Source organism: Coregonus clupeaformis, unplaced genomic scaffold (assembly GCF_020615455.1).
Source record: "Coregonus clupeaformis isolate EN_2021a unplaced genomic scaffold, ASM2061545v1 scaf0374, whole genome shotgun sequence".
NCBI classification, from domain to species: Eukaryota; Metazoa; Chordata; class Actinopteri; order Salmoniformes; family Salmonidae; genus Coregonus; species Coregonus clupeaformis.
The window spans coordinates 335,555-361,716 of NW_025533829.1; the positions used below are offsets into that span (position 1 = coordinate 335,555).

The following is a 26,162-nucleotide window of genomic DNA, read 5'->3' on the forward strand; positions in this document are numbered from 1 at the left end:
TAATCATTTAGCAGACACTCTTATCCAGAGCGACTTTCAATTAATGCAAAATGTGAATCACAATAAAAAAAATGGTATAGAAAAGTATTTAGTATTTTGAAGAGTTTAGTTCAGCCCAGTGTGATTCAAATGACTAAATACTCAGAAGTCATTAAAATACGTATTTCAAATAGATGTAAGAGAAATACTGAACATCTCTGGCTACTACCCAACACTCTGTCACACTTCCTTATCAAAGAAAACACACCCCCTCTACATACAGAGTACACAGTCAAGTAGGAAGCCCCTCCCTGTCCTCTGGTGTAGAGTTCCATGAAACACAAAGTCATCTTTGACACTGAACAGAAAGTAATCTTTGACACTGCCATTGCTTAACCTACGGGAGAGAGCACCAAAATGGCAGAGAATCAGGAACTGTTCTGTTGCTCCATCTGTCTGGATCTACTGAAGGATCCGGTGACTACTGCCTGTGGACACAGCTACTGTATGGGCTGTATTAAAGAAAGCTGGGATCAGGATGATCTGAAAGGTGTCTACAGCTGTCCACAGTGCAGACAGACCTTTACCCCAAGGCCTGTTCTGAACAGGAGCACTGTGTTGGCTGAAGTAGTGGAGAAACTGAAGAAAACAGGACTCCAGGCTGCTCCCCCTCCTGCTCTGTGCTATGCTGGACCTGGAGATGTGGCGTGTGATGTCTGCACTGGGACCAGAAAGCAGAAAGCCCTTATGTCCTGTCTGGTGTGTCTGGCTTCTTACTGTGAGACTCACCTCCAATCTCACTATGAATCTCCTGCTTTGAAGAAGCACAAGCTGGTCAAAGCCACCGCACAACTACAGGAGAAGATCTGCTCTCATCATGACAAACTACTGGAGGTTTTCTGTCGTACCGATCAGCAGTGTATCTGTATGCTGTGTACAATGGATGAACATAAAGGCCATGATACAGTGTCAGCTGCAGCAGAGAGGACTGAGAAACAGGTAAGACCATAACTACTTGTTGGTGACTGTCTGATAAACAAAGAATTAAAGATACAGTAGGAACTAAGGCTGTTTGAATATGAGATCATTCAAATGAAATCAATCCTCAGCAGAACAAATATGAACACAAACCTTGAGTATATTGGGTTTGCTCCAAATGTATCACCATTTTCTAAAGTCAAACAACATTATCATTCTTAATGACCTTTTATGAGTCCAAAGTTCAGCCTCAACCCCTTGATACATGTACGCCTACCATAACAACTATAATCATTCACATAACAACATAATAATATAATTTCACACAGACAGTTCCTCAACATTTTAATCCCTAACTTCTATGGGTACTATGTCACATTACTATACTATTGATCTACTGGACAAATAAAGCTTGATAGCTCATTGAAGAGTGATTATCCACAGAGGCAGCTGGGGATGAGTCAGCAGAAGGTCCAGCAGAGATTCCAGGAGAGAGAGAAGGAGCTGAAGGAGCTCCAACAGGCTGTGGAGTCTCTCAAGGTGAGTATTGTTGACCAGAGGAGACACAAAATTTCACTTCTCTCTTCCAGTCAGAGAGAGAGAGATGCCCCTATCCAATCCCACTGGCCCCACTGTTGGGAACAGGCTGTCTTAAAGTCACAAGTGGGGCTACCTCATCACATAACCATGAGTAACCATGAGTGACTCATGTCCTCTATACATTAACAGAGCTCTCTCTCTCTCACTCTCTCTCAATTCAATTAAATGGGCTTTATTGACATGGGAAACATGTTACATTACCAAAGCAGGTTAAATAAATAATAAACAAAAGTGAAATCAATGATCAGAAATTAACAGTAAACGTTACACTCACAAACGTTTCAAAGTAATAGAGACATTTCAAATGTTATAATTCAAGTGCAAACAGAGTGAGTCATTCGCCAGACTGAGTTCTGGAGGTGAAATGGAAATGAATGAGGGAAAGTTAAGTGAGGTAGAAGGTGTGGTGATGAGCTCAGAACCAGAGCCTGGCATCAATGGACATGATAAAGAAGAATCTGGTGCAGTAGGAGTTACATTTTTGGAGAAAGTGGATCCATACCTTTTGGCAGATTCATTTGTGGTTTCAGGGTGGGTGGGAAAGGAGTTGGGTGCAGTTGAATCAGTGAAGGTAACCTGTAGTGGACTTGTGATATTTGTTTGTGTTTCTTCTGACCAGAGGGAGTGGGCGCTCCATGTCACGCAACTTGGGTCAAGATCTGTTTCTTGCTTTGCTCTTAGGAACAGGACACCATTGAAAGGAGTGATTTCTGGGGTAGCGTTAAGTGTAGAAGTGGAGAAATTGAAGATGAAGATTCCTGCTGTTTGTGATGCCCGCCGTTTGGTGTGACGTAGACCCGGTGGTGAACGTGGTGAAACATAGGAGTCAGTCCTTTTGAGTTCTGAGTCTTTACCAGAGAAAGTCATGTTATGATATATCAGTTATCTTGATTCAAGCTTTTGTGCCAAATCCATAAATTCAGGTGCAACGTTTATGGTCATTTCGCAGCAGTTTGTGGGAGGGAAATTCCAAGATGTTTTATGTGTGCGGAAGAGAATGGGATAAAGGATTGTTCTGGTGAATAAAGTGTGTGTCAACTGTTGGGATACCCATGTTGCTGAGGATCGGAAGTGTCCGGTGCGAGAGAGGCAGGTTGAGGTGCCTAGAGTCAGAGTAGTGCAGAAGGTGTCATATGCTGAGACAGTGAAGAAAGTAGAGGAGGATGGGTCAAGGGTGAGAGATCCTGAGAGGATCCCTGTGAGTATTAGATCTGTGCCAGCACAGAGAAATAGGCCAACGAGTGATATATGCTTCAGTAAAGATAGCTTCTTAGAGTTCATAGCAATGGTTTTCAACTGTACCGCAGAAATGGAAAGTAAAACAAAGAAAAAAGATGTTGTGGTGGCAGCTGCAGATAAGTATTTGGGCATACAATATTTGACTTCAGAAGAGTTACAGGGTGTGTTGTGTTGTGGTTTCCTGTCCTCCCAGGCCGTTGGCATGGTGCAGGAGCAGATAGGATCAAAGTAGTGGAATGGGGTAGTGGGTATTTAATGAGTAGGGTTAGTTGGAAGGGTGTTTTTCTGTATTATTATAATTTCCCCTTTTCCCATTTTGTGTCACAAAGTATAATGTGTCACAATCCGGGTTAGAACTCCGGTCTCAGAAGTGTAGAGCTGGGGGTACTACCCCTTAGCCACAGAGGAGATGTTGTAGGACCCAAATGAAACACCCAAGGCAATACTCCAGGCAAGTAGATTTAATGTTCACAAAACAGGAGGCAAAACAAAACAACTCCACGAGGGGAGAAAAACAAACTAAAGATAACTTCAAAAACTTACTAGGACAGACACGGTGAGACAAAGCAGGAGACACACAGTCAGGACGCAATAACCAAGTGACAAACAAGGGGAAAACACACAGCTAAAATACACCAGGGGGAAACAAGGCACAGGTGACCTGGATAAGCTAATTAGGACACATGAGGAAGAACTAAGGCAAAGGGGAACACAGCTGACCTCTAGAGGCCAGGAGACAAACAGGGGAAGCAGGAAGCTGACAGGACCCCCTCCTCTAGGAAACGACTCCTGACGTTCCTTCCAGAACACCCTGGCCCCAGGGTGCGAAAATCTCGGATCAACCCTGGGTCCAGGATGTCCCTGGCTGGAACCCAGGAGCGCTCCTCTGGCCCGTAGCCCTCCCAGTCCACCAGATACTGCAGAGAGTTCTGGACCCTCCGGGAGTCCAGTATCCGGCGGACTGTGTAGGCTGGCTGGCCGTCTATGATCCTGGGAGGTGGCGGGGGTCTGTGTGGGGGGGCAAAAGGAGAAGACAAGACAGGTTTAACTCTTCCGAGTCGGCGAACGCTTCGGCGCGTTCAAATCGCGGGCCGGCTTTAGGACCGCGCAGCATCCAAACCAAGTGACGCAGAGGGCTGCCGTCGATTTCATGCAGAAATGGAGACCCGAAGCTACGTTTTGAGTGTTTGTTTCATGTAAATACACCAACTAAAACCAAAGTTATGATAATTTCAATTCCATGAAAAAAAGTGTCAAAATATGCGCTCTTTTATGAGCGCTTTGCATTTATTATAATAACTTTGTCGTCTTTTGTGATAAAAAGGAACGGAAAAAAACGTGTGCTTGTGCTAACCCGGTTCTTCAGGATGCACACGAGTATATAAACATTCATTCCCATGACAACTAGCCATTGCGAAAAGAACGAACGAGAGGAATTAGTTCAGTTCATGAGTAGTTTTGGAGAGTTTTTCACGAGTTAGTATTTCAATTGTTAGTATTTCAAGAGTTTTATTGTCAGCAGTATCGTTTTTGTGAAGCAATATGAGGCGCACACTTCACGTTGAACAAGCCGTCGACTTGTTATTCCAAATGAGCGATGAAGAAACTTTGGAAAGTTCGTCGTCAGACAATGAGAGTGGCCAGGATGACTTCGAGGACCCTGATTTTGTTGCTGAAAACGTGAGGTAAGAAGACAAACATTTTTCTAAAATGAATTTGTTTTATTGCTTTCGTTTATCTTACTATAGTATTCTATTCTACTTCACTGTAGTGCAAATGCCAATGAACATCTTGAACTTTGAATAATCTTGAATCCGTTTACCTGTTTTGTATAGTGACGACGACGACGACGAGCAGCCTGGGCCATCAACAGCCCCCACCCCCACAACAAGCCGACGGAGGCCATCACAGAGGGGCGTGGAAGGAAGGATCAGGCCAAGACCAGGTCAAGATCTCCAGCCCAGTCAGCAGCACAGCCAGAACAGAGCTCTGAGCCATGGAAAACAGAGACTGATCCTGACACTGCCCCACAAGCCAGTAGGTTCATGCCCCGCAGACCACCAGGAGCCCAGGTGGATTTGCATTCAGGGCACACACCAAAGGACCTCTTCCTGCTCTACTTCGCCGCAGATACAATGAGGACAATCTGCAGAAACACCAACAAACAGGCAGCAAGAAATCAGCAGAAGGGGAGCAAATATCAGTGGACTGACGTTGATGTGGAGGAACTGCACAGATTTCTGGGTCTCCTCATCTACACCTCATTGGTGACTCTGCCTAGTATCCAGGACTACTGGAAACAAAGCCACATATTGTCTGTTTCATTGCCAGCGAAGGTCATGCCAAGAGACAGATTCCGGTCCATCTCATGGAACATCCACCTAAGTGATCCAGAGGAGGATGTCATAAATGACCAGCGCAAAGGTACACCCCAGCATGACAAACTGTTCAGGGTCAAACCTCTGATGGACGACATTCGCACTGCCTGCCAGGCTCATTACCATCCTAAGAAGGAACTGTCAGTCGACGAGAGGATGGTGGCTACAAAAGCCAAAACTGGCATGACCCAGTACATGAAGGACAAGCCTAACAAATGGGGGATCAAGCTCTTTGTGTTGGCAGAGTCTAACAATGGCTACACTCTAAACTTCAACGTGTATGTTGGGAAAGCACACACACCCAGCGTGCATGGACTTTCATATGATGCTGTTATGGACCTCATTCAGCCATCACATCTTGGTACAGGATACCATATTTATATGGACAATTTCAACACCAGCCCAAAACTGTTCCTGAGTTTGGGAAGTATGAAGTTTGGAGCCTGTGGGACCTACAGAAGCAACAGAAAAGGGTGTCCTAGTGGCAGAGAAAATGCCCTCACCAGCAAATCGAAGAGGGGGTCTGTGAGATGGATCAGAGAGGATCGCCTGGTCTTTGTGAAGTGGATGGATACGCGGGAGGTGTCGGTGTGCTCCACAATCCACCCAGCGTTTTCGGGCGAGACAATCAAGAGGAAGGTGAAGGAAGGACCTGGACGCTGGGTAGCAAAAGACATTCCCTGCCCTACCCCCATCATGGCCTACAATAAGTACATGGGAGGGGTTGACCTGTCAGACCAGCTTCTCCAGTATTACTCAACCCATCGCAGAACTGCTCGCTGGTACCGTACCCTCTTCCTGCATTTTTTGGACATGGGAACAACAAATGCATACATCCTGCACTGTGACATCAGTGCGACCCAACAGGTCACACCCATGACGCACAAGAACTTTGTGGCAGAACTTGTGGCCCAGCTGTGCGGAGGACCCAGACAGGGGTTCCACTTCAAAAAAGCACCAGCCATGTTTCTGTGGCCATTGCCAATGTTGCAGAGGCCAAAGACAAAGCCACAGCAGGCCGCAGGGTTTGTCAACGCTGTAAACAAGTTGACAAGAAGAGGTTTGTCACACCATGGAAGTGCAAGGCCTGTGATGTGGCTCTCTGTGTCATTGTGGACAGGAACTGTTTTGAAGAGTGGCACAAATAGGGTAAAGGCCAGTGGCTATACCTACTTTTTTGTAAATAGTTGTGTATTGCTTGTATATATCTCAAGAATACTTTTATATGTTCATATTTGCACTTTGTGGTTCAATTTGAAGCTTTTTTTTCATTTTGGACAGAAACTGTTTTGAGGAGTGGCACAAAAAGGTTTAGGGTTAGAATAGAAGAAAAACGCAGTGGTTATACCTACTTTTATTGTAAATAGTTATTTATTGCTTGTATATATCACCAAAATACTTTTATATGTTCATATTTGCACCTTGTGGTTCAATTTGAAGCTTTTTAAATGCTTGGTTCACCATGTTTGAGGGTTTTACAATAAAAAAACCATATTTTTTCTAAACGGACTTTGTGTTTTCTGTGTGTGTTTGGGTCCAGTGTGTTGAAATAGTATGTCAAAGTGAAAAACTTACTAACAGATCATATAGGTGAGGTTGTGCTGAAAAAAAAGATACCCAACATTGGTCTGGTAAACATTTCTTTATGTAGTATATCAGGGCAAAATTGAAGGTACCCAAAAACGGCCAAAAAAGCTCCAGACTCCGAAGAGTTAAGGAGTGAAACATGAAAAGTGGGGTTAACTCTAAGGGAGCGAGGCAGAACTAAACGATACGAAACAGGGTTAACCTTTCTAGCAATGCGGAAAGGGCCGATGTATCTCTGGGAAAGCTTCTTGGATTCGACCCGGAGGGGCAAGTTCTTAGTGGCCAACCTAACTCTCTGACCAGCTCGAAACTAGGGGCCGACCCGGCGGTGGCGATTAGCCTGACTTTGGTATCTCTGGGAGGTCCGAAGGAGGGTACACCTGGCCTTCTTCCAGGTCCGCCTACAGCGTTGGACAAAGCGCTGGGCCGAGGGAACACCAACTTGCGCCTCTTCCTCTGGAAATAATGGAGGGTTGTAACCGAACTGGCATTCGAAGGGGGACAATCCGGTGGCTGAGGACTGGAGGGTGTTGTGGGCATATTCAGCCCAAATGATATAGGTGGCCCAAGACGTGGGATTACTGGCCGCCATACACCGCAGGGTGGTCTCCAGATCCTGATTAATCCGTTCCGTTTGGCCATTAGACTCTGGATGGAATCCTGACGATAGGCTGGCTGTGGCCCCAATAAGCCTGCAGAAGGCCCCCCAAAACCGGGACGAGAATTGGGGGACCTCGGTCAGAGACCACGTCCAGGGGAATGCCAAATATCCGGAAGACATGGTTCATGAGGAGCTCAGCAGTCTCCTTAGCCGAGGGCAGCTTGGGCAGGGGAATAAACCGGGCAGCCTTAGAGAAACGGTCTACCACCACAAGGATGACGGTGTTGCCCTGGGATAGAGGAAGTCCCGTAACAAAGTCCAGAGAAAGGTGTGACCATGGCCTCGAGGAACAGGTAAGGGATGGAGCAGTCCCTGGGGTCGCTGGCGTGTCGACTTTCCCTGGTTGCACACAGGGCAGGCCCTCAACATAGACCTGCACGTCTCTTGATGGACGGCCACCAAAACCGCCGTCGGAGGAACTCCAGTGTGCGAGCACTGCCAGGATGGCATGTCAAGGGCGACTCATGACCCCACTGCAAGACGCGGCCCGAACCGAGAGAGGAACATTACAGGCGACCGGGCAGGACCACTGCCTGGATCGGGCTCATGGGCAAGAGCTTCTCGTACCCCTCTTTCTAGTTCCCACTGAAGAGGTGCGACGATCCTAGACCTCGGGAATAATCGATGCCAAGGGCTTCTCTCTTGTACCTCGGGAGAATAGACTCGAGACAGAGCATCCGGCTTGACGTTCTTGGTGCCAGGTCGGTAAGTAAGGAGGAACTGGAATCGATTAAAGAAAAGGGACCATCGTGCTTGCCGAGGGTTCATCCGCTTAGCCTGTTGGAGATATTCCAGGTTCTTGTGGTCTGTGAGAACCTGGAAAGGGTGCTGAGCCCCCTCAAGCCAATGGCGCCACTCTTCCAAGGCCAGTTTTACCGCAAGCAACTCTAGATCCCCCACGTGGTAGTTGCGCTCGGCCTCAGACAGGCGGCGAGACATGAAGGCACAAGGGTGTAATCTCCCATCCGCACCCCCTCTGTGACAGGACGGCTCCCACCCCCACCTCTGAGGCGTCCACCTCCACCACGAAAGGTCTCTCTGGGTCAGGGGGTCACCAGAATCGGAGCAGAAGTGAAGCGGCGCTTGAGATCCTCGAAGGCCCCTGCTGCTTCCGGACCCCAGTGAATCTTGGTCCCTCCTCCCTTGGTAAGCGTCGTCAAGGGGGCTACCACCGAGCTGAAATTCTTGATGAACTTCCGATAGAAGTTAGAAAAGCCAATGAACCGTTGAACCTCCTTGACCGTGGCAGCTGTGGGCCAATCGTGGACCGCCTTGACCTTCTTGGGATCCATCTCTAGGTGCCCGGGAGTGACAATAAACCCGAGAAACTGAGTCTGAGAAACATGAAATTCACACTTCTCAGGCTTAACGTAGAGGTGATTGTCAAGGAGCCTCTGGAGAACCCGGCTAACATGCCCCTCATGTTCCTTCAGTGACCTCGAGAAGATGAGGATATCGTCCAGGTACACGAAGACGAACAGATTAAGCATATCCCGGAGAACATCATTAATCAGGGCTTGGAATACTGCGGGGCATTGGTGAGCCCGAACGGCATCACCCGATATTCATAGTGTCCCGTGGGCGTGTTGAACGCCGTCTTCCATTCGTCTCCTGGCCGGATCCGCATCGAGATGGTAAGCATTGCGGAGATCCAGCTTAGTAAAAATGGAAGCCCCTTGAAGCAGCTCAAAAGCAGTGGCCATGAGAGGAAGAGGGTATCGATTCCGAACCGTGATCTTGTTGAGTCCCCGGTGATCAATACAAGGCCTCAGACCCCGTCTTTCTTTTCAACAAAAAGAAGCCCGCCCCAGCCGGGGAAGTAGAGGCATAGATGAGGCCGGGCTGCCAAGGACTCCTTAATGTAGGTGTCCATAGCTGCGTGCTCGGGGAGGACAAGGAAAAGATCCGACCTCTAGGAGGGCAGCACCCAGGGAGTAGATCAATGGCACAGTCATAAGTGCGATGAGGCGGTAAGGCAGTAGCCCGGGCCTTGCTGAACACTGCCTTGAACCGATGGTAAACACTGGGGACTCGGGAGACGTCAACAGACTCTTGAAACTGGGTACTAGGGGCTGAGGAACTCTGAAGCATGCAGGTGAGTTGGCAAAGTGGGACCCCAGCTAAGAATGGTGCCAGTAGGCCAGTCGATCTGGGGATTATGTCTGCATAGCCAAGGGTGACCCAGGATAATAGGATACTCGGGAGAGTCAATGAGATAGAAGGTCTCCTCCTGCTGGTGTTGAGAGATGGTAAGTCGCAGGGACTGAGTCGCCTCAGTAACTTTTCCTGGTTCCAGAGGTCTGCCATCTAAGGCTGTAACTGCCTGGGGTTGAGGAAGTAGTTGGGTAGGGGATCTTAAGTTCCTTAGCCAAGGTTACATCCATAAAATCACCTGCGGCACCGGAATCGATCATAGCCTGGACCCGATGCTGGTGGCCCTCCCAGGACAGAGTGGCTGGAATAGCTAGGACCGCGTTAGTAGGAGGAGCTCTAATTTTCCCCATCACAACCCTCCTGTAGCTGGGCGGGGACAGGCGTTTCCCGAAAGCTCGGGGCAAGTGGAGCGGAAGTGGCCGGCAACCCCGCAGTAGAGGCACCGACGCGGCTCCCTCATGCGACGTTCCCTTTCGTTGGAAGAAAGCCTGGAACGGCCTAACTGCATGCTCTCCGGGGAATCCTGGGGCAGTTCAGGAGCCGGGGCAGCTCTGAATGACGGAGTCCAAACAGGAGAAACAGAGCTGCTCAGAGGAACTTGGGACTGAGACACCTGACGGCGAGCCGTTCTCCGCTCTCTTAGACGATTGTCCAGGCGGATGGCCAAGGCTATGAGGGGACTCGAGATCTTCAGCTGGTTCACGGGTGGCTAACTCATCTTGAAGGGGCTCAGATAACCCTCCCTGAAAGCAGACCCTCAGCGCTTCATCATTCCATCCGCTCCTTGCTGCCATGGTTCGGAACTCAATGGCAAAATCTGCCGTGCTTCGGGGGCCCTGACGGAGAGACAGTAGGCGCTTGGAAGCCTCCCGCCCACTGACAGGATGATCGAACACCCGCTTGAACTCTTCTACAAATGCAGCGTGGGAGTCACAACAGGCCTCCTGGGACTGCCACACCGCAGAGGCCCAGGCGAGCGCCTTGTCTGAAAGAAGGGTAATGAGGTAGGCAATCTTGGAACGGTCTGTGGGAAAACTTGAGGGTTGGAGCTCGAAGGTGAGGGAGCATTGGGTGAGGAAACCCTGGCAAGAGCTTGGATCCCCAGAAAAGGGCTTGGGCGGTGGTAGTCGGGGCTCCGCCAACCGAGAAGGCCTGTCGTCACTGGGAGGTGACCGGGGGAAGGGGGGAGGACCAAGGAGGCGTTCAAAGAGCTGGTGAAGGGAACTCATCATTTCGGCCAGGAGTTGAGAATGTCTAGCCATCAGCTCCTCTTGTCGGCTGAGAACGGCTTCATGGCGCTGGAAAGAAGCCTCATGTCGAATGATCACCGCCAACAGGTCCTGGGAACTGAGTGTTTCTGGGTCCATGATTGCCTTGGTTATTCTGTCACAATCCGGGTTAGAACTCCGGTCTCAGAAGTGTAGAGCTGGGGGTACTACCCCTTAGCCACAGAGGAGATGTTGTAGGACCCAAATGAAACACCCAGGCAATACTCCAGGCAAGTAGATTTAATGTTCACAAAACAGGAGGCAAAACAAAACAACTCCACGAGGAGAAAAACAAACTAAAGATAACTTCAAAAACTTACTAGGACAGACACGGTGAGACAAAGCAGGAGACACACAGTCAGGACGCAATAACCAAGTGACAAACAAGGGGAAAACACACAGCTAAAATACACCAGGGGAAACAAGGCACAGGTGACCTGGATAAGCTAATTAGGACACATGAGGAAGAACTAAGGCAAAGGGGAACACAGCTGACCTCTAGAGGCCAGGAGACAAACAGGGGAAGCAGGAAGCTGACAATAATGGATTTATATTATAGTCCAGCCTCCATTTATTACTTACGAACAGACCGCAAGTAGTTGGTTAGTTTTGGAAATTTAAAAATAAAGTGGTTTTCGTGTGCTCTCGGCTGGGTGCCAAGCGGAATCCGTAAAAAATTTAACTTTTCGTAGACAAGTGTTTGTTTCTTAACAAACTTCAAGGTTACGCAGGGGAGGGGTGGAACGCAGGGTTTGCTAGCACAGATAGTTTTGGGTGTTTCTAGTGTGGGGATGTAGGGCATAATGCTAGTGCAGACAAGCGCGACCAGCCGGCAGCGGGGGCTAGGACTAGGCTGGACACAATACATTTTTAACACCTTTTTCTGATAAAAACGACTTAATTGCATCCGCCATGGAGCCCAGTTTCATAATATTACCATATATCCCAGATGCTTGCCGTTGTTTAGAAATAATAGGGCATGTTTCACCCTGCCAGCTCCTATTAGTTGTATTGAGCTCTGTGGCACCAACTCGCCTAATGAAAGTTCTATTCCCAGCCCATTGTTCTGCGTCACAATGCCAGCTTCACTATTATGGGCTGGTAATGAGACCAGCCCGTATTATCATTGTAGCTTTACCTCAGGTAACTTATTATTAACAAGGTTATGACTACTTGGTGAGCAAACTCACTGTTCACCTGGGTACACCTTGTGGTGACCCACAGTGCTAGCGATGGTTAACCATATTATTTTCATAAAAAGGTGTAAAACCTAAACAGAACGCATGTCCCTGTCCTCCTTTTTCAAGATGTGGCCGATTTAAACAGCCAGACATTTTTTAAATAAATAAATAAATAAATTTTTACAAAATAATTGTACGATTTATTGTTTCTAAATTGTTGCTGGGTAATTTGTTTGTTAGTAGGCATCGAATTGAGCGAATGCTGCGCAGGTTCACTGAGTTGTAAACTAAATGGATAGGTGTATTTTATTGATTTATAGATCTGACACAGTTGCTACCTCAGATTATGAGCCTAGCAAGTGTTGTGAATGAGGTATGTAGTACTCACAGAAGGCCACAGGGAGGAGCAAGAGAGCTATAACCCATACAGTTTTTTGCTTTAAACACCCTAAACCTAACAATCAATCAAATGTATTTATAAAGCCCTTTTTACATCAGCAGATGTTACATAAAGTTATACAGAAACTCTAACCCTACATATAAACAATTTTATCCTCAACCCTAACCCCTAACCCTAATTCTAGGGTAGGGTAGCCTACCGAGCGTCTACCGAGTGGCGCAGTGGTCTAAGGCACTGCATCGCAGTGCTAGCTATGCCATTAGATATCCTGGTTCGAATCCAGGCTCTGTCGTAGCCGGCCGCGACCGGGAGACCCATGGGGCGGCGCACAATTGGCCCAGCATCGTCCAGGGTAGGGGAGGGAATGACCGGCAGGGGATGTAGCTCAGTTGGTAGAGCATGGCGTTTGCAACGCCAGGGTTGTGGGTTCGATAAAATAATGTATGTACTAACTGTAAGTCGCTCTGGATAAGAGCGTCTGCTAAATGACTAAAATGTAAATGTAAACACGTTGAGAACTTATTTTAGTAATAATTTTACGTTAGTAAATACCATTATAGTACTAAATTGCATTTATTGTTATTTTTTAAATATATATAAATATATAAACTTTTTGCTTTATATTAGTCATTTTATTATAGGTATTATTGCAAGGCAGAACACTTGATAAATAACACATGTGTTTTATTTTTTAAATGTGGTTTGAACTGGGTGTGACCTAGTAACCTCTGTGAAAGTCCAGCAATTGGCATGTCATAGGTGGGGCAGGTTTGAGGCTGATCTCCGGAATTAATAAGAAAAATACACTTTATTTCTCAGCTACCTCACCAATGTCTTTACGTGAATTACTAACTTTTAATTGCTAAATATTTCCAATAGATTGCAGCATAAGACCATGAAGCACCAGTTATAGGCTACAAGCAGCAATATGATTGACCATAAAATAGCATGCAACCAAACACTATGTCCCATGATTTTCTAAAATTGTCACTCATTACTTCAGAGTTAGCTATATATCTCGTATTAGGCCTGTGTTGCTTTTGGGAGAGCAACAAAATATGAACTATAGCAGGTATTGAATCCCGGCCAAATAATCACAAGTCAGATGCGCTAACCTCAACCCTAGTTAACATGCATTATAAAAACCTTCTTAATATTTCATATTTGGAGTAAACAGCCTCGGAATAGAAAAGACGAGTGCATCTTCCAGCCCGCCAATAAATTACATCATGCAACCCTCGCGGTTAGAAAATTAACCTCATCATGCAACTCACTTGCGCAGGAGTTTTCCTGTGAGGGGGACTGGTGGTATATCCAGGGAGAGAACTAAACTAAGCTTCTGAAATGTCATTGGTGGTCTTATGCTACCATCTATTGGAATTATTAAGCAATTGCAGTAGTACTGAATAAAGTGTATATACTTACTAAAGTAGTAATTACTAGGAATTGCGAAATATAAGATGTTCTAGTTCATTTTATCACTTACAACCATAAAATAACAATTTATAGCATAACAAACAATGAAACGATTAGTTACCGGAGTGTAACAGCCAATAGGAGTACAGGTGTCCCTATAAGAGGGGATGCCTCCCCTCAATCAGCCTCCCGAGATATTTTTCTTCAGCGAGACTAGAGAGGGTCGGCAGGGCCTTAAGTCCTATGGGGCTCCGCTCCACTCATAGAACTGGAGTTACACTCCGGTAACTAATCGTTCTATATTGTGGAGCTCCGCCCCATAGGGGAGCTCTGCTCCTAGTGGTTTAAGGCGGAGCGTAGCTCTCCAAAATGTACTCCCTGCCGAGCCTAACACTTCCCATCGAAACGAGAAAGTCAGGCCTAGCAATGGCTGCAACCGAGTCCGCAGTACTGCAATTCAAAAACCCCACGGGCGTCACAATATACCGCATCATCGGTTAAAGACCGCCACCTAGTCCAATGGCAATGCCAATGACTAGTGGGGCAGATCACCAGAATAGAAGCCATACTAACCTGTACTAGCAGATAGATGTGCCTCAATATCCTGTGAAAACACTACCGACCACTAATGGAATGACATCAAGTGTCACTCTACATTGTGAACGCGGTAGACCGCCCTCACTCACTCAATGGAATCCCAGAGATTAGTGGGCAGGAACAAAAAACATGAGTCATACTAACTGAACAAGCAGATAGATGACCTCACATTCTGTAATCAACGCATGCCTCTGCTGTACTGACCCTGTCAGTCAGGATTCATGCCACAAAATATGTTTTCTTATCCAAAGCGGACCTGATGGAAACCCTGTCCATAGTCCTGCTTTTCCCTCTCTTCCTAGCTCAAGATCTCCCTTCAGCTATGCTGAGTACAGACCGAGCCAAAGAGTTAGAAAACACATCTGTCAAAAACACGTCTTCCTAACCAAAGCGGACCTGATGGAAACCTGTGTCCACAGTCCTGCTTCTCCTCTCTTTCTTGCTCAAGATCTCCCTTTCAGCCACGCTGAGTACAGATCGAGCCAGAGAATTAGAAGACATATCTAAGAGATATAAACTGATAAATGGAGACGGCGTCGACCAGGATGCTGCTCTACAGATATCCTCTACTCCTGTTCCTCTGAAAAGGGCAGTAGAAGCCGCTACTCCACGAGTGGAGTGAGCTCTGATACCCTGAGGCAATTGCCGCCCTGCTACCTCATAAGCTGTCTCAATGCCTTCACAAAGCCAGTGAGACAACCTTTGTTTTGAAAGTGGTCTACCTAGTGCAGCCCCACCGTGACACACAAACAACTGAGGCAATGACCTAATCGCTGCTGTGCGCTCGACGTAACACGCCAAAGCGCGGCATCGGGCACAGGGCGATGGAGCTTTTCCTCACTCCTCTCTCTATGAGGAGGAGGAGAAAAAGCCCACAGCTCCACGGTCTGTGACCTATATGAACTCTTAATAACCTTCGGCACAAATGCCGGGTTAGGACGTAACAAACCTCTGCTCAGGTCACCATTGATGGCCAAGCAGTCAGGTCTCGTCGAAAGAGCACACAAATCACTGACCCGCTTAGCTGTAGTCAAAGCGAGCAACAGTGCTGTCTTTATAGACAGCATCTTGAGGGGTATTTGATTCAATGGCTCGAACGGCGACTTACATAGCGCTTCGAATACCAAAGCCAAATCCCATTGAGGAAGCGTGACTCTAGGTGTTGGCCTAAGTCGCCGCGTTCCTAATAGGAAGCGTTTCACTAGAGGGTGGCTAAAGACATTGTCTCTGCCAAAACCCTCATGACAAGCTGAAATCGCTGCTGCAAACACTCTAATCGTGGCAGGCGATTTTTGCTTATCAAACATGAGCTGTAGAAAAGAGAGAATACTCTCCACTTGACAGCTCATGGGGTCTACACCTTGTGTGACACACCATCGTGAAAACACGTTCCATCTACTGGCATACATCTTAGAAGTGGAACTGGCACGTGAACCCTGTATGGTCCTGATCACTGCATCAGATAACCCACGGCGCTCTAGCCTGTCCTCTCAGCAGCCAGGCCTTCAGTGGTTGGCCGATTACGGGCAATTTCCCCATCGTGCCAGCCGCCTGAGATCAACGCGTCCCCGTCGATGTGGAATTGGCCAAGGTGGCGCAATCAACATCTGACTCATCTCCGCAAACCACGGAGCCCCGGGCGATCGGGCGCTATCAGTATCACTGACAGCCCCCCTGACCTCACCCTGGCTAGCAGTGGGAGAATGCAGGACAGCGGAGGGAATGCATACAGGAGAACTCCCGGCCACGGTTGGTGCGCAAAGGCGTCCCTTCCCAGTGGCGGTTCGTCCTGTTCCCTCAGAGAGAACCACAGAGGACATTGCGCGCTCATGCGTGACGCGAATAGGTCCACCTCGGCTCTCCCGAATTGTTCCCAAATCTGGAGAACAATGTCTGGATGCAGACACCACTCGTCGTCTCTCGAGGACCTCCTCTTGACATGAGGTCTGCTCCACGTTCAAGTAGCCCAGAATGTGTGCTGCTCTCAATGAGCGAAGGTACTGGTGAGCCCACAGCCACAATTCCTCTGCCGCCCGATGGAGAGCAGGAGACCTGACTCCTCCCTGGTGATTTATGTGGGCTACTGTGGTCCGGTTGTCTGACCAGACCAGCACATCGCGACCCCGAAGGGTAGACGCGAAGTGGGTCAGAACCAGTCGAACCGTTTCCAACTCCAGGAGTTTGATGTGACGACCTGATTGAGGCCACACACCTCCTATCGCTTGTGTCTGACATGTCCCTCCCCATCCCGTCAGGGACGCATCCGTGAATACTGGGATGTGAGAGGACACCTTTTTTTATCGGGACTCCGTGCGTGAGAACGCGCGAGTTTCTCCAATAGTTTAGGTCTGCACTGAGCGAGAGGGGAACCACCACCAACCGATGACGTTGACGCAATGGGTCTAGTCTTAGTTGGGCGAACCATCGCTGCATCCTGCGCATATGCAGGAGTCCCAGCGGAACCACAGAGTGGGCTGACGACATGAGACCCAAAAGTGACATGATCGACAGCGCCGCCACCGTGATTCGGACGACACTTCCTTAGGGCTAGCAACAAGGCTACCCTTCGGGGTCCGAAATTCGAGCCCTCATCCTCACAGTGTCTAGCTGTATCCCCAGGTAGACAATCTGATGAGTGGGCCAGGGCGCGCTTCTTTTTCCAATCACAGCAAACCCCAGACTTGTGAGATGCATCACTGTCTGTGTTGTGTGAGTGATCGCCAGCTCTGCTGACGGGGTGAGAACCAGTAGGTCGTCCAGGTAGGCTAGTAGCCGTATTCCCTGACGACGCAAAGGTTCCAATGCCGCTCCACACACTTGGAAAAATGTGCGAGGTGCCAGGGCGTACCCAAATGGCATCCTCGTTATTCGTACGCCCCCCTTGAAAGGCGAACCGCAGAAACTTCCTGTGACGCGGCTGAACCGGGCACATGAAAGTACGCGTCCCTTAGGTCTATGCTCGTACAAAAGTCCCCTCTCTGGACACATTCCAGCAGACGTTTTTGTCGTTAGCATTCGGAAGGGCCGTTTGGTTATGCTCTCGTTGAGAATGCGTAAATCCAAAATCGGCCTCACTCCCCCCGCTCTTTTGGGCACTAGGAAATAAGGCGAATATAGCCCTTTGTTCCTTTGCTCCCGGGGAACTACTGTCACCGCCTCCTTCGCCAAAAGTTCCGTAATCTCTGTCATCAGAGCGGCCACTTTGTCTGGCGTTTTCATCACCGTCTCCACCACTCCCTGAACGGGGGTGGGGTCCGTGGAATTGGAGAGCATAACCCTTCTGCAACGTCTGTTCTAGCCAGCGTGAGAGGGTGCAGCTTCTTCGCCAATGCCAGCAATGCAGAGAAAGTGGCTGGGCGCGAAGCTGTGGTGCATCCAGTAGGAAGGACCTGTATTCATCTATGGCCCTTACCGCCACTGTTCCCCAACATTGAAGTGGTGGAACAGCCCAAGGTGGGCCTCCCGTGAAAGGGAGAGGAACTATCAATGCGTTCTGAGAAAGAAAGAGGAGTAGGGATGTCGGTTAAACCCGTATGAATTGCGCTGACCGAGGCCACAGCCTGCGGCAGGGCACCATCCCCAGCAAGCGATTGCGTCATCTTAGGTGACTGCAATTCGCTATCAGAGCCCTTCACTACAGTACTCCTAGAAGTCTGTAGTATGAGGTCTCTATGAGGTAAAACAAGGCGGCGCCTTGATACCTTCTTAACTTTCACCTTCTGTGTGTGTTCAACTCTGCACCCCTGGTGTGTTGATTCACGCTCAGTGTGGTGAGTACTGGCTCGTTCTGTCAGGGGAGCTGATACTTTGGTTATACCCATAACGCTAGTAATCCTGCCCTCCATGAACGTAGCATGGGTCTGAATCGCATTAACCGAGACCTTGGTCTGCGATAATGCGCCGTCCCCAGATAGCTGCTGTGTTACAATGCCTGGGGGCGCCGATACTCTGGGCACCTTGGTGACCGCGGTAATCGGGCCCTCCGTGAACGCAGCATGGGTCTGGCTCTGACTAGTGGAGACCTCAGTCTGTGCTAGTGCGCCATCTCCAAATAGCGGCTGCGTCTCATGTCAGAATCTGACCGGGACTGCTGCCTTCTATGTAAAGCACTTCTTATACGTGAAGTGTGATGTGACGACCTGATTGAGGTCTTCTGGATACCTACTCTTAGTGCCTGTTCAGCAACGCACCCTCGGTGGGCTGAACGGCTCTTAGAGTGGTAAGGAAGAGAGGGTGAGATTTGAACGCAGGTGGAGCCAACTCTTTATTAAACACATCAACAAAGGCATTTACATCAACACCCATCCCTTCAACCGAAGGGTGGGGGGGAACAGTGGGCACGTTCGACACCATCGATGCGTCCTCCATCCTCTCCCCGCGTCCCGTCACGTACGCCTCCTCTTGCCTCCCTTGGAGGGCCAGGTCGGCGTCCTCGTCACCTCCTCGCGGCTGTAGTGGGGCTACCGTAGCTGCTGGGAGGGCCGGGCCCGTTCCCTTGCTGCTCGTGGCCACCGGATGACGCGGACATGCGCCTCGTCGAGACCCCGGTCTACTTAGAGGGGCGGAGGTAGATGGCCTTTGGGGAGGAGGGGGGCCGAGTCGTCCTGCCAACGGCAGGTGCTTGGCCAACTGCTTCTTCTCCTCCTCTAACTTAGAAAAACGCACCGTCGCATCTTTGACTGCGACCCCAAAGAGGCCGTCGTCAGAGAGGGGGGCGTTCAAGAGAGACGTCCTGTCTGCATCTTTCATGGATGTCAATGACAACCAGAGGTGTCGTTCCCCGACCACCGAAGTGGCCATGGACCTCCCCGCGCAGACTGCGGACGCCTGTGTCAGGTGGAGTATGGCGGCAGAAATTCTGGACGCCTCCTCCACCTCCTCCGGTGCCAGCTCTGTCTTACCCTTGGTTAAACGGGACAGAGAGGCCGCCAAGAGGGCAATGTTGTTAGCTGCTGCTACAGCTTGGGCTCCCAACCCAAAGGACTTCTCTAACTGCATCGCTGTGAGTCGGTCCTTCTGGGATGGCAACGTGGCCTTCTTGGAAGAGGGCCAAGGGCTCGAACCCGGTACGAGATACGCCGCCATGGCGCTCTCTAACCTGGGGATTCCCTGACCCTGAAACCTTCCTTCCACTCTCGTGAATGGGAGATACGCTTTTACAGGCGAACGCGCCGCTAAAGGTGCCTCCCACAAGCCCTCAACGTACCTAGCCAAAGAAGGCATGGCAGGAGCCACTGGCTCTGCCGCCTTCCTTGGCCTGGAATAAGGACTGTATCTCGTATCCCCTTCGAGCTCGTTTCCCCTTCGCTATAGGGAATACAAGCCATCTCGCTCTCCAAAGGAAAGGGGGGCTTGAAAGTATGAGGGACGGGGTCCGACTGTTCCATTGGAATGCCAGACCCCTCCTCAAAGTCCCTATCTTCCCCGAGTCTGCGCCGTCGGACGACGCCTGAAGCAGAGGCTAGTATCGACCAGCACATCCTCAAGGGGGATGTCCTCCTGAAAACGCCCAACGCTGCTTCCTCTCCTTTAAAGAAAGGAGAGGCGCAGGAGGCGCACTGGGGGACTGCAGACGCCTTCCTTGGCATGCTGGGATCCCAAACACACGGAAACATAGGTTGTGGTGGTCACCGCAGCCATGGAAGTGCATCTGCACTGAGCTCTGAAAAGAGCTTTTGGGGGTGGAAAATCTCCCGGTGTGCTCATTTAGACGACGTTGCTGACTGGAATATCAACGGCGTTTTTTTTGTCCTGAGTCTTCGTGCTTCGTCTCTTCTTGGCTCTTCAGTCTAGTCATCCAGTCACTGAAGAAAAAGGGAGGCTGATTGAGGGGAGGCATCCCCTCTTATAGGGACACCTGTACTCCTATTGGCTGAAGGTGTGTGCATAATTTTGTCTCAGGCTGCTGCTGCCTTAGGGCAGAGGGTAAACCACTAGGAGCAGAGCTCCCCTATGGGGCGGAGCTCCACGATATAGAACTGACATTAACCAAAAACACCATACATTTAGTTAATTATATATTCAAAATATATATATATATATTTAGATGGTTGTCATTATCACCCCCTTAACATAAACACAGACACTGGATACAGACACTGAAAATGAGCTTTCTATATAAAACTGGTAGCTCTCAAAAGAGCCTTTGCTTTGCTGAGCAGTTCGTTTTCAGGAGTGTGCTGCCTGCCTGCCGTCAGAGGAGTCAGTCTGTTAATAATGAAAAGTTAAGTTATTGCAACGCTTTCACAGAGGCCTAGTTTACACGTGAGTCATTTAGCAGACGCTCTTATCCAGAGAGACTAGGGTTAAGTGCCTAAATATGTCGATGTACAATGGTACATCCATAGATTTTTCACCTAGTCGGCTCGGGGATTCGAACCAGCCACCTTTCTGCCCAACGTTACTGCCCAACGCTCTTCACCGCTAGATTACAAATCACAAAATGTTAAACACAAAAAGGCAAATGGTCGTAGATAAATGGTAAGCTGGTTAAATAAAAGACTGATCTTAGAACTTTCAGACTGCCATTGTTTTGGGGAAATAGGGACATGTCTGTTTATTTCACCAATTATGTCAAATATATGTATTTATTTTAATGGTTTAAAGTTCTACACCATTTGAATCAGGATAATCTCCTTTTTGTAATGATGTAAGGCTGGGCAGCGTACTCCATTGTCATCAAACGCTAGCCCCCAAATACTTTTTGCCCTTGGAACTCTGAGCTCCCCCCATTGTTTTCCTATGGAGAGGCATGCTGGTATATTTCGGAAAATATCTCACAATGTGTATATTTAGTTTTTTTCATGTCGGACACCATCTCCTCTTTCTAATGACATCAGGTTGGGCAGCGTACTCTGCTGTCATCGATCGCTAGACCAGAAATAGTCAGAAGTTAAAAAATGTTCCCTACTTCCTGGTAATGCAGACATAAGCACACTTGGCACCATCGAGGTGTGGATGTTTACTTTCTACACCAGTTGTTATTTATTACGTATTTTTTTCTGTTTCGTCCTAAAAACAGATTGTAGTGGTAAAATAAAAAGGTAGACATTTTTTGGTGCCATTTAGGGAAAATTGAATTCTAAGGATCATTCCAGTCAGAAGAGGCTCAGTGATGGTTCGCTTCAATTCATTTGCTATGGCTTCGTGAGCAGAGGCAGGTTGCTGAAGACTCCGGTCGACAAAGGCTTGGTGGGCTCATCCCAGGAAATATTGGCTGTCATTGGGGAAGAGGCTCTGATCAGGGGGAAGGCAGGGGGCAGACTGGGGAGGAGGAGGACGACGGTACCGTGCCAATATAGGAGGAAGAGGGGGGAGGTGAGTCTGCGGGAGCGGAGGAGGAGGCCTCGTTTTCAGACGGCTCATTGGATCCAGAGCTGACAGCCAGTCAGGCTGAGGGCCCAGTATATACGGTGAGAGAACTTTATAGGTTCCTGATGGAGACTAAAGGGGAAAAAGAAGGTTCTGCTGGAGTCTTATTTGATTGTTCCTGGAAAGTTTGTAAGGTCAGTACAACACGTGATGAAGAATGAGGGGTTTAGTGTCCTCTCACCCAGGAAGCGGTATAGGCTGAGAAAATGGGTCATGGGTTCTTAAGGGCATGTCTTCAGAATCTGCTTAAATTGATGTTTTTTTCTGGCATGGCGGCTTTATGGGCTTCTCTACTGGTTTCTGATTGTGGTGATTTCCCTCCAACCTCTTATGGAGATTTCACGGTTAGACTTCCTTAACATGAACGGTGGCACAGACTGGGGGAATATGTCAAACCAAAACATTTAAACGTGATTATTTTAGCGAGACACACAGTGATGTAATTAATGAAGTGTATTGGGGGTCTGGTGGAAGGGGGCGCAGGTGCTGAGCCATGGCACAAATCTTAGTGCAGGGGTAGCAAAAGAGGTGTGTAAGGGTAGGTTGTTAGTGGTTAGAGCCAAAATCAATGACCTTGTCTTTGCTTTCATAAATGTGTCTGCACCTAGTACAGGGCTCAGTTCTCTGTTTCACCAGGGCCCAGGCAGGTGTCCTATTGGAAATTCCATGTAAAGCTCTTCCAAGATGTCACTTTTTTCTCAAACTTCCAAGGCTTTCAGGAGAGGTGGGGACAGCAGAAGGGGGAGTTTGAGTCTCTCAGTCAGTGGTGGGACGTAGGGAAAGCCCAGATTCAGGTTTTCTGTCAGCAGTATACATATTTTTCCTCTTCAGAGGCCAGGAGAGTACTGGGGGAGCTTGAGCGGTTCATAAGTGAGGTGGAGGCTGAGCTGGTGGGGCAAGGTAGGGTGGGGCTACAAGATAATCTATCTGAACTACTCAGGGACCTAGGGGCTTTCTTTTCAGAGAAAGCAAAAGGATCACTTGTAAGAGCTAGTTTTTCCATGTTGAGGGAGATGGATGCTCCCAGTTCTTTTGGGTTGGAGAAACAGAGTGGGGAAACCAAGAAAATCCATTGTTTATGTTGGTCTGATGGGTGGGTAACTTCTGTTGTGGGGAGATGCGGGAAACTGCTGGGCGGGTAAGGAGGGACAGGGCACCTCTGCAGCTTCCAGGGGGGTTGCAGTGGGGCTGTGAGTGGCTCAAGATGCTTGGGGTGTATCTGGGCTCGGAGGGGTGGGTTAGGAAGAACTGGGAAGGAGTGTCACAAGCTGTGGTGTCGAGGCTGACGAAGTGGAGGTGGCTCATTTCCCAGGTGTCATACAGAGGGAGGGTGCTGATCATCAACAACTTGGTGGCATCCTCTCTGTGGCATAAATTGGCCTTTCTCAACCCCCCCCGGCGTTCTGCTTGTGGACCTGCAGCGCAAGTTAGTAAACATTTTCTGGTCAGGGTGGCAGCGTTCTGACTCAGCAGCACAGAGGCTACTGTACCGTACGGAGGTGGGCTGGAGGGAACCAGCATGTGCTCTGTTGAGGAGGGCTGGCGGTTTGGGGCTGGATCAGCGGCTCCTCATCATGCGGCAGGAGAGACTCAATACAGCAGTAGTCTCTGATTTCTATGCTGCAGTACTGAGGCCCACACGAGAGGGGGGTGTGGTGCCTGGGCCATGGGTATGGGAGGAGCCCATCTTCCACAATCCACTGATCCTGTTGAGGTCCACTCATTCAGCCATCCTGCAGGGACCTTTAATGGCAGCAGGCATCAAGAGACTAGCAGACCTGCGGCTGCCGGGGGGTGGAAAACCCCCCAAGAATCGGCACAGCAGGCGGGACAAACGTCTCTTAGGCTGCTGGAGAGAGTCATGGGGGAGGTCCAGGAGGCTCTGCCTGAAGCAGTGAGGAGGGGGCTGGAGCAGCCTGAGGAGGGGCCACCACCGTTTCCACCACTGCAAGTGACAGCAGAGACTGGGGACTGGCAGGAGAGTCCGGAGGACTTACTGACTTTTAACACTCTGAGCCTGGGGGAGTTTGAGGAGGTGGGGGGTAAGGTGCTGTACACCCTCAGTGTCAAGGTTAGACACATCAGGAGCTTAGCGGGAGTGAAGGGGCATCAGTGGCAGGGGGTTGTGGGGGCTGAAAGCATGGCAGGGTATAGGTGGAGGGTGCTCTATAAGCTCCCAGTGCTGGAAAGGTCAGGGGTCCTCCAGTGGAGGGTATTACATGGAGCCCTGGACACCAATAGCTGGTTGACCTGGGAGTTGCGGAGGGGTGTCCGTTTTCTGCAATGACAGACTGTTCATCATGTTTTTTCTGTGTTGCCAGGGTAATGCCATTACTGTTGACGCCTTAGGGTTGAGTTTGAGTTGTACAAAATGATCAACAGTGTGGAGATGTTTCAGGAGGTATGGGGGCTCAGGGGGGCTGTCTGTACGGCTGGAGAGGAGGGGTTGGATGGACGGTTGGAATGTGGTGCTGGATGGTGTATTGTACTGTGGTGTTGGGTACTGTATAATGTGATTGTGTGGAGGTTGTGGTGGCACGCAATGTGTTTTTAGGAGGGGGGGTGTTAGTATAATAAGGATGGCTCATTAAAGTAAGACAAGTCAGTCTCTCTCTCTCTCTCTCTCTCTCTCTCTCTTAACAGCGCTCTGCACAGGCAGCAGTGGAGGACAGTGATAAGATCTTTACTGAGCTGATCCGCTCCATTGAGAGAAGGCGCTCTGAGGTGAAGGAGCTGATCAGAGCCCAAGAGAAGGCTCAAGTGAGTCAAGGTGAAGGACTCCTGGAGCAACTGGAGCAGGAGATAGCTGAGCTGAGGAAGAGAAGCACTGAGCTGGAGCAGCTCTCACACACAGAGGATCACATCCATTTCCTTCAGGTAACTCAACTGCCTTGATACATGTGATATGAAACTAAAACTCAATGTGAAAGACTCAATCATTTGGTTCTGTTCTCTCTCTCTCTCCAGAGTTATCAGTCTCTCTCCGGTACCAGTGTATCTTCAGACTTACCCAGCATCGTTGTCCGTCCTCTTCAGTACTTTGGAGATGTGAGTAAGACTGTGTCTGAACTGAGAGAGAAACTAGAAGACGTCCTTAAAGGAGAATGGACCAAGATCTCCACTACAGGTGTGTTGAAAATAATAAGAACATCAACTTTAGACCATTGAAAGTTCCCTACTAGTCATATACATGTGGATTATGGTATGATGATAACATTCCCTCTCTCTGTGAATGTGTTTGTGTGTCTGTAGTGAATATAGTGGAGGTTGTACTGCCTCCAGAGCCCAAGACCAGAGAACAGTTCTTACAATGTGAGTCTCTTTATTCTGAAGTAACTAACAGTCTCTTTTTACTGACACTCCTAACAATCCCTCTAGAAATATATAGCAATAGTAGATCTAATCAAAGACTGGGTATCTATCTGACTCCTCATATTTCTCTGATTTGATCTCTGCTGTGCTCTAATCAAAGACAGGGTAGATACAGTATCTGACTTAACTTATTGTTCTAACTCCCCTCATTGGTCTCTGCTCTTCTCCCAGATTCCTGTCAGCTCACACTGGACCCAAACACAGCAGGCACACACCTCTCTCTGTCTGAAGGGAACAGAAAGGTGACACGTACAGGCCAAGTCCAACCATATCCTGACCGTCCAGACAGATTCACAAACTACTTGATGGTTCTGTGTAGAGAGGGTCTGTCTGGACGCTGTTACTGGGAGGTGGAGTGGAGTGGGGGGTGTGTTGTTACAGCAGTCTCATATAAAGACATTAGCAGAACAGGGACAGATGGTGGATTTGGACTCAATAACAAGTCCTGGAGTTTACAGTACTATAGAGGTAGTTATTTGTTCATACACAATAGTGTTGGGACTGAAGTATCAGGCCCTCAGTCCTCCAGAGTAGGAGTGTACCTGGATCACAAGGCAGGTACTCTGTCCTTCTACAGTGTCTCTGACACAATGACCCTCCTCCACAGAGTCCAGACCACATTCACTCAGCCCCTCTATCCTGGGTTTTGTCTCTCTGGTACTGCTGAGCTGGTTAAACTGTAGTAGGGTCCACATAGATACTAGTCATGCTGGTGGTGATGGTCCCCAGATGTGATGATTCATTCTGCTCTGTTTTTATGTACAATGATTTGATTGATTTGATCTTCAGAAGATGTTATGAATTACAATTCAATGCATTCATGTTTTTTTAAGTGCAATGTTTTAATCTTATATATTCACATTAATCATGATGTATGCTGTTAATGTATGTTGGTTGTCATTCAGAACCATTGAAATGTTTTCTCAAATGGTTCTCTGTCTAAATGTCATTTTCCTCAGTATCATGGAACAGGTAGTGTTA

General features: G+C 48.7%; 1 protein-coding gene across 1 annotated transcript; it reads left to right on the forward strand.

Annotated features, from left to right (window-relative positions):
• The first annotated feature begins 320 nt into the window (after positions 1-320).
• On the forward strand, positions 321-25,864 carry LOC121540075 (tripartite motif-containing protein 16-like). Its single transcript, XM_045215125.1, has 6 exons — positions 321-978; positions 1,402-1,497; positions 24,453-24,686; positions 24,777-24,936; positions 25,062-25,121; positions 25,353-25,864. The coding sequence occupies exons 1-6, from the start codon at positions 397-399 to the stop codon at positions 25,862-25,864; spliced, it is 1,644 nt and encodes a 547-aa protein (XP_045071060.1). The 5' UTR covers positions 321-396.
• Positions 25,865-26,162: the final 298 nt, after the last annotated feature.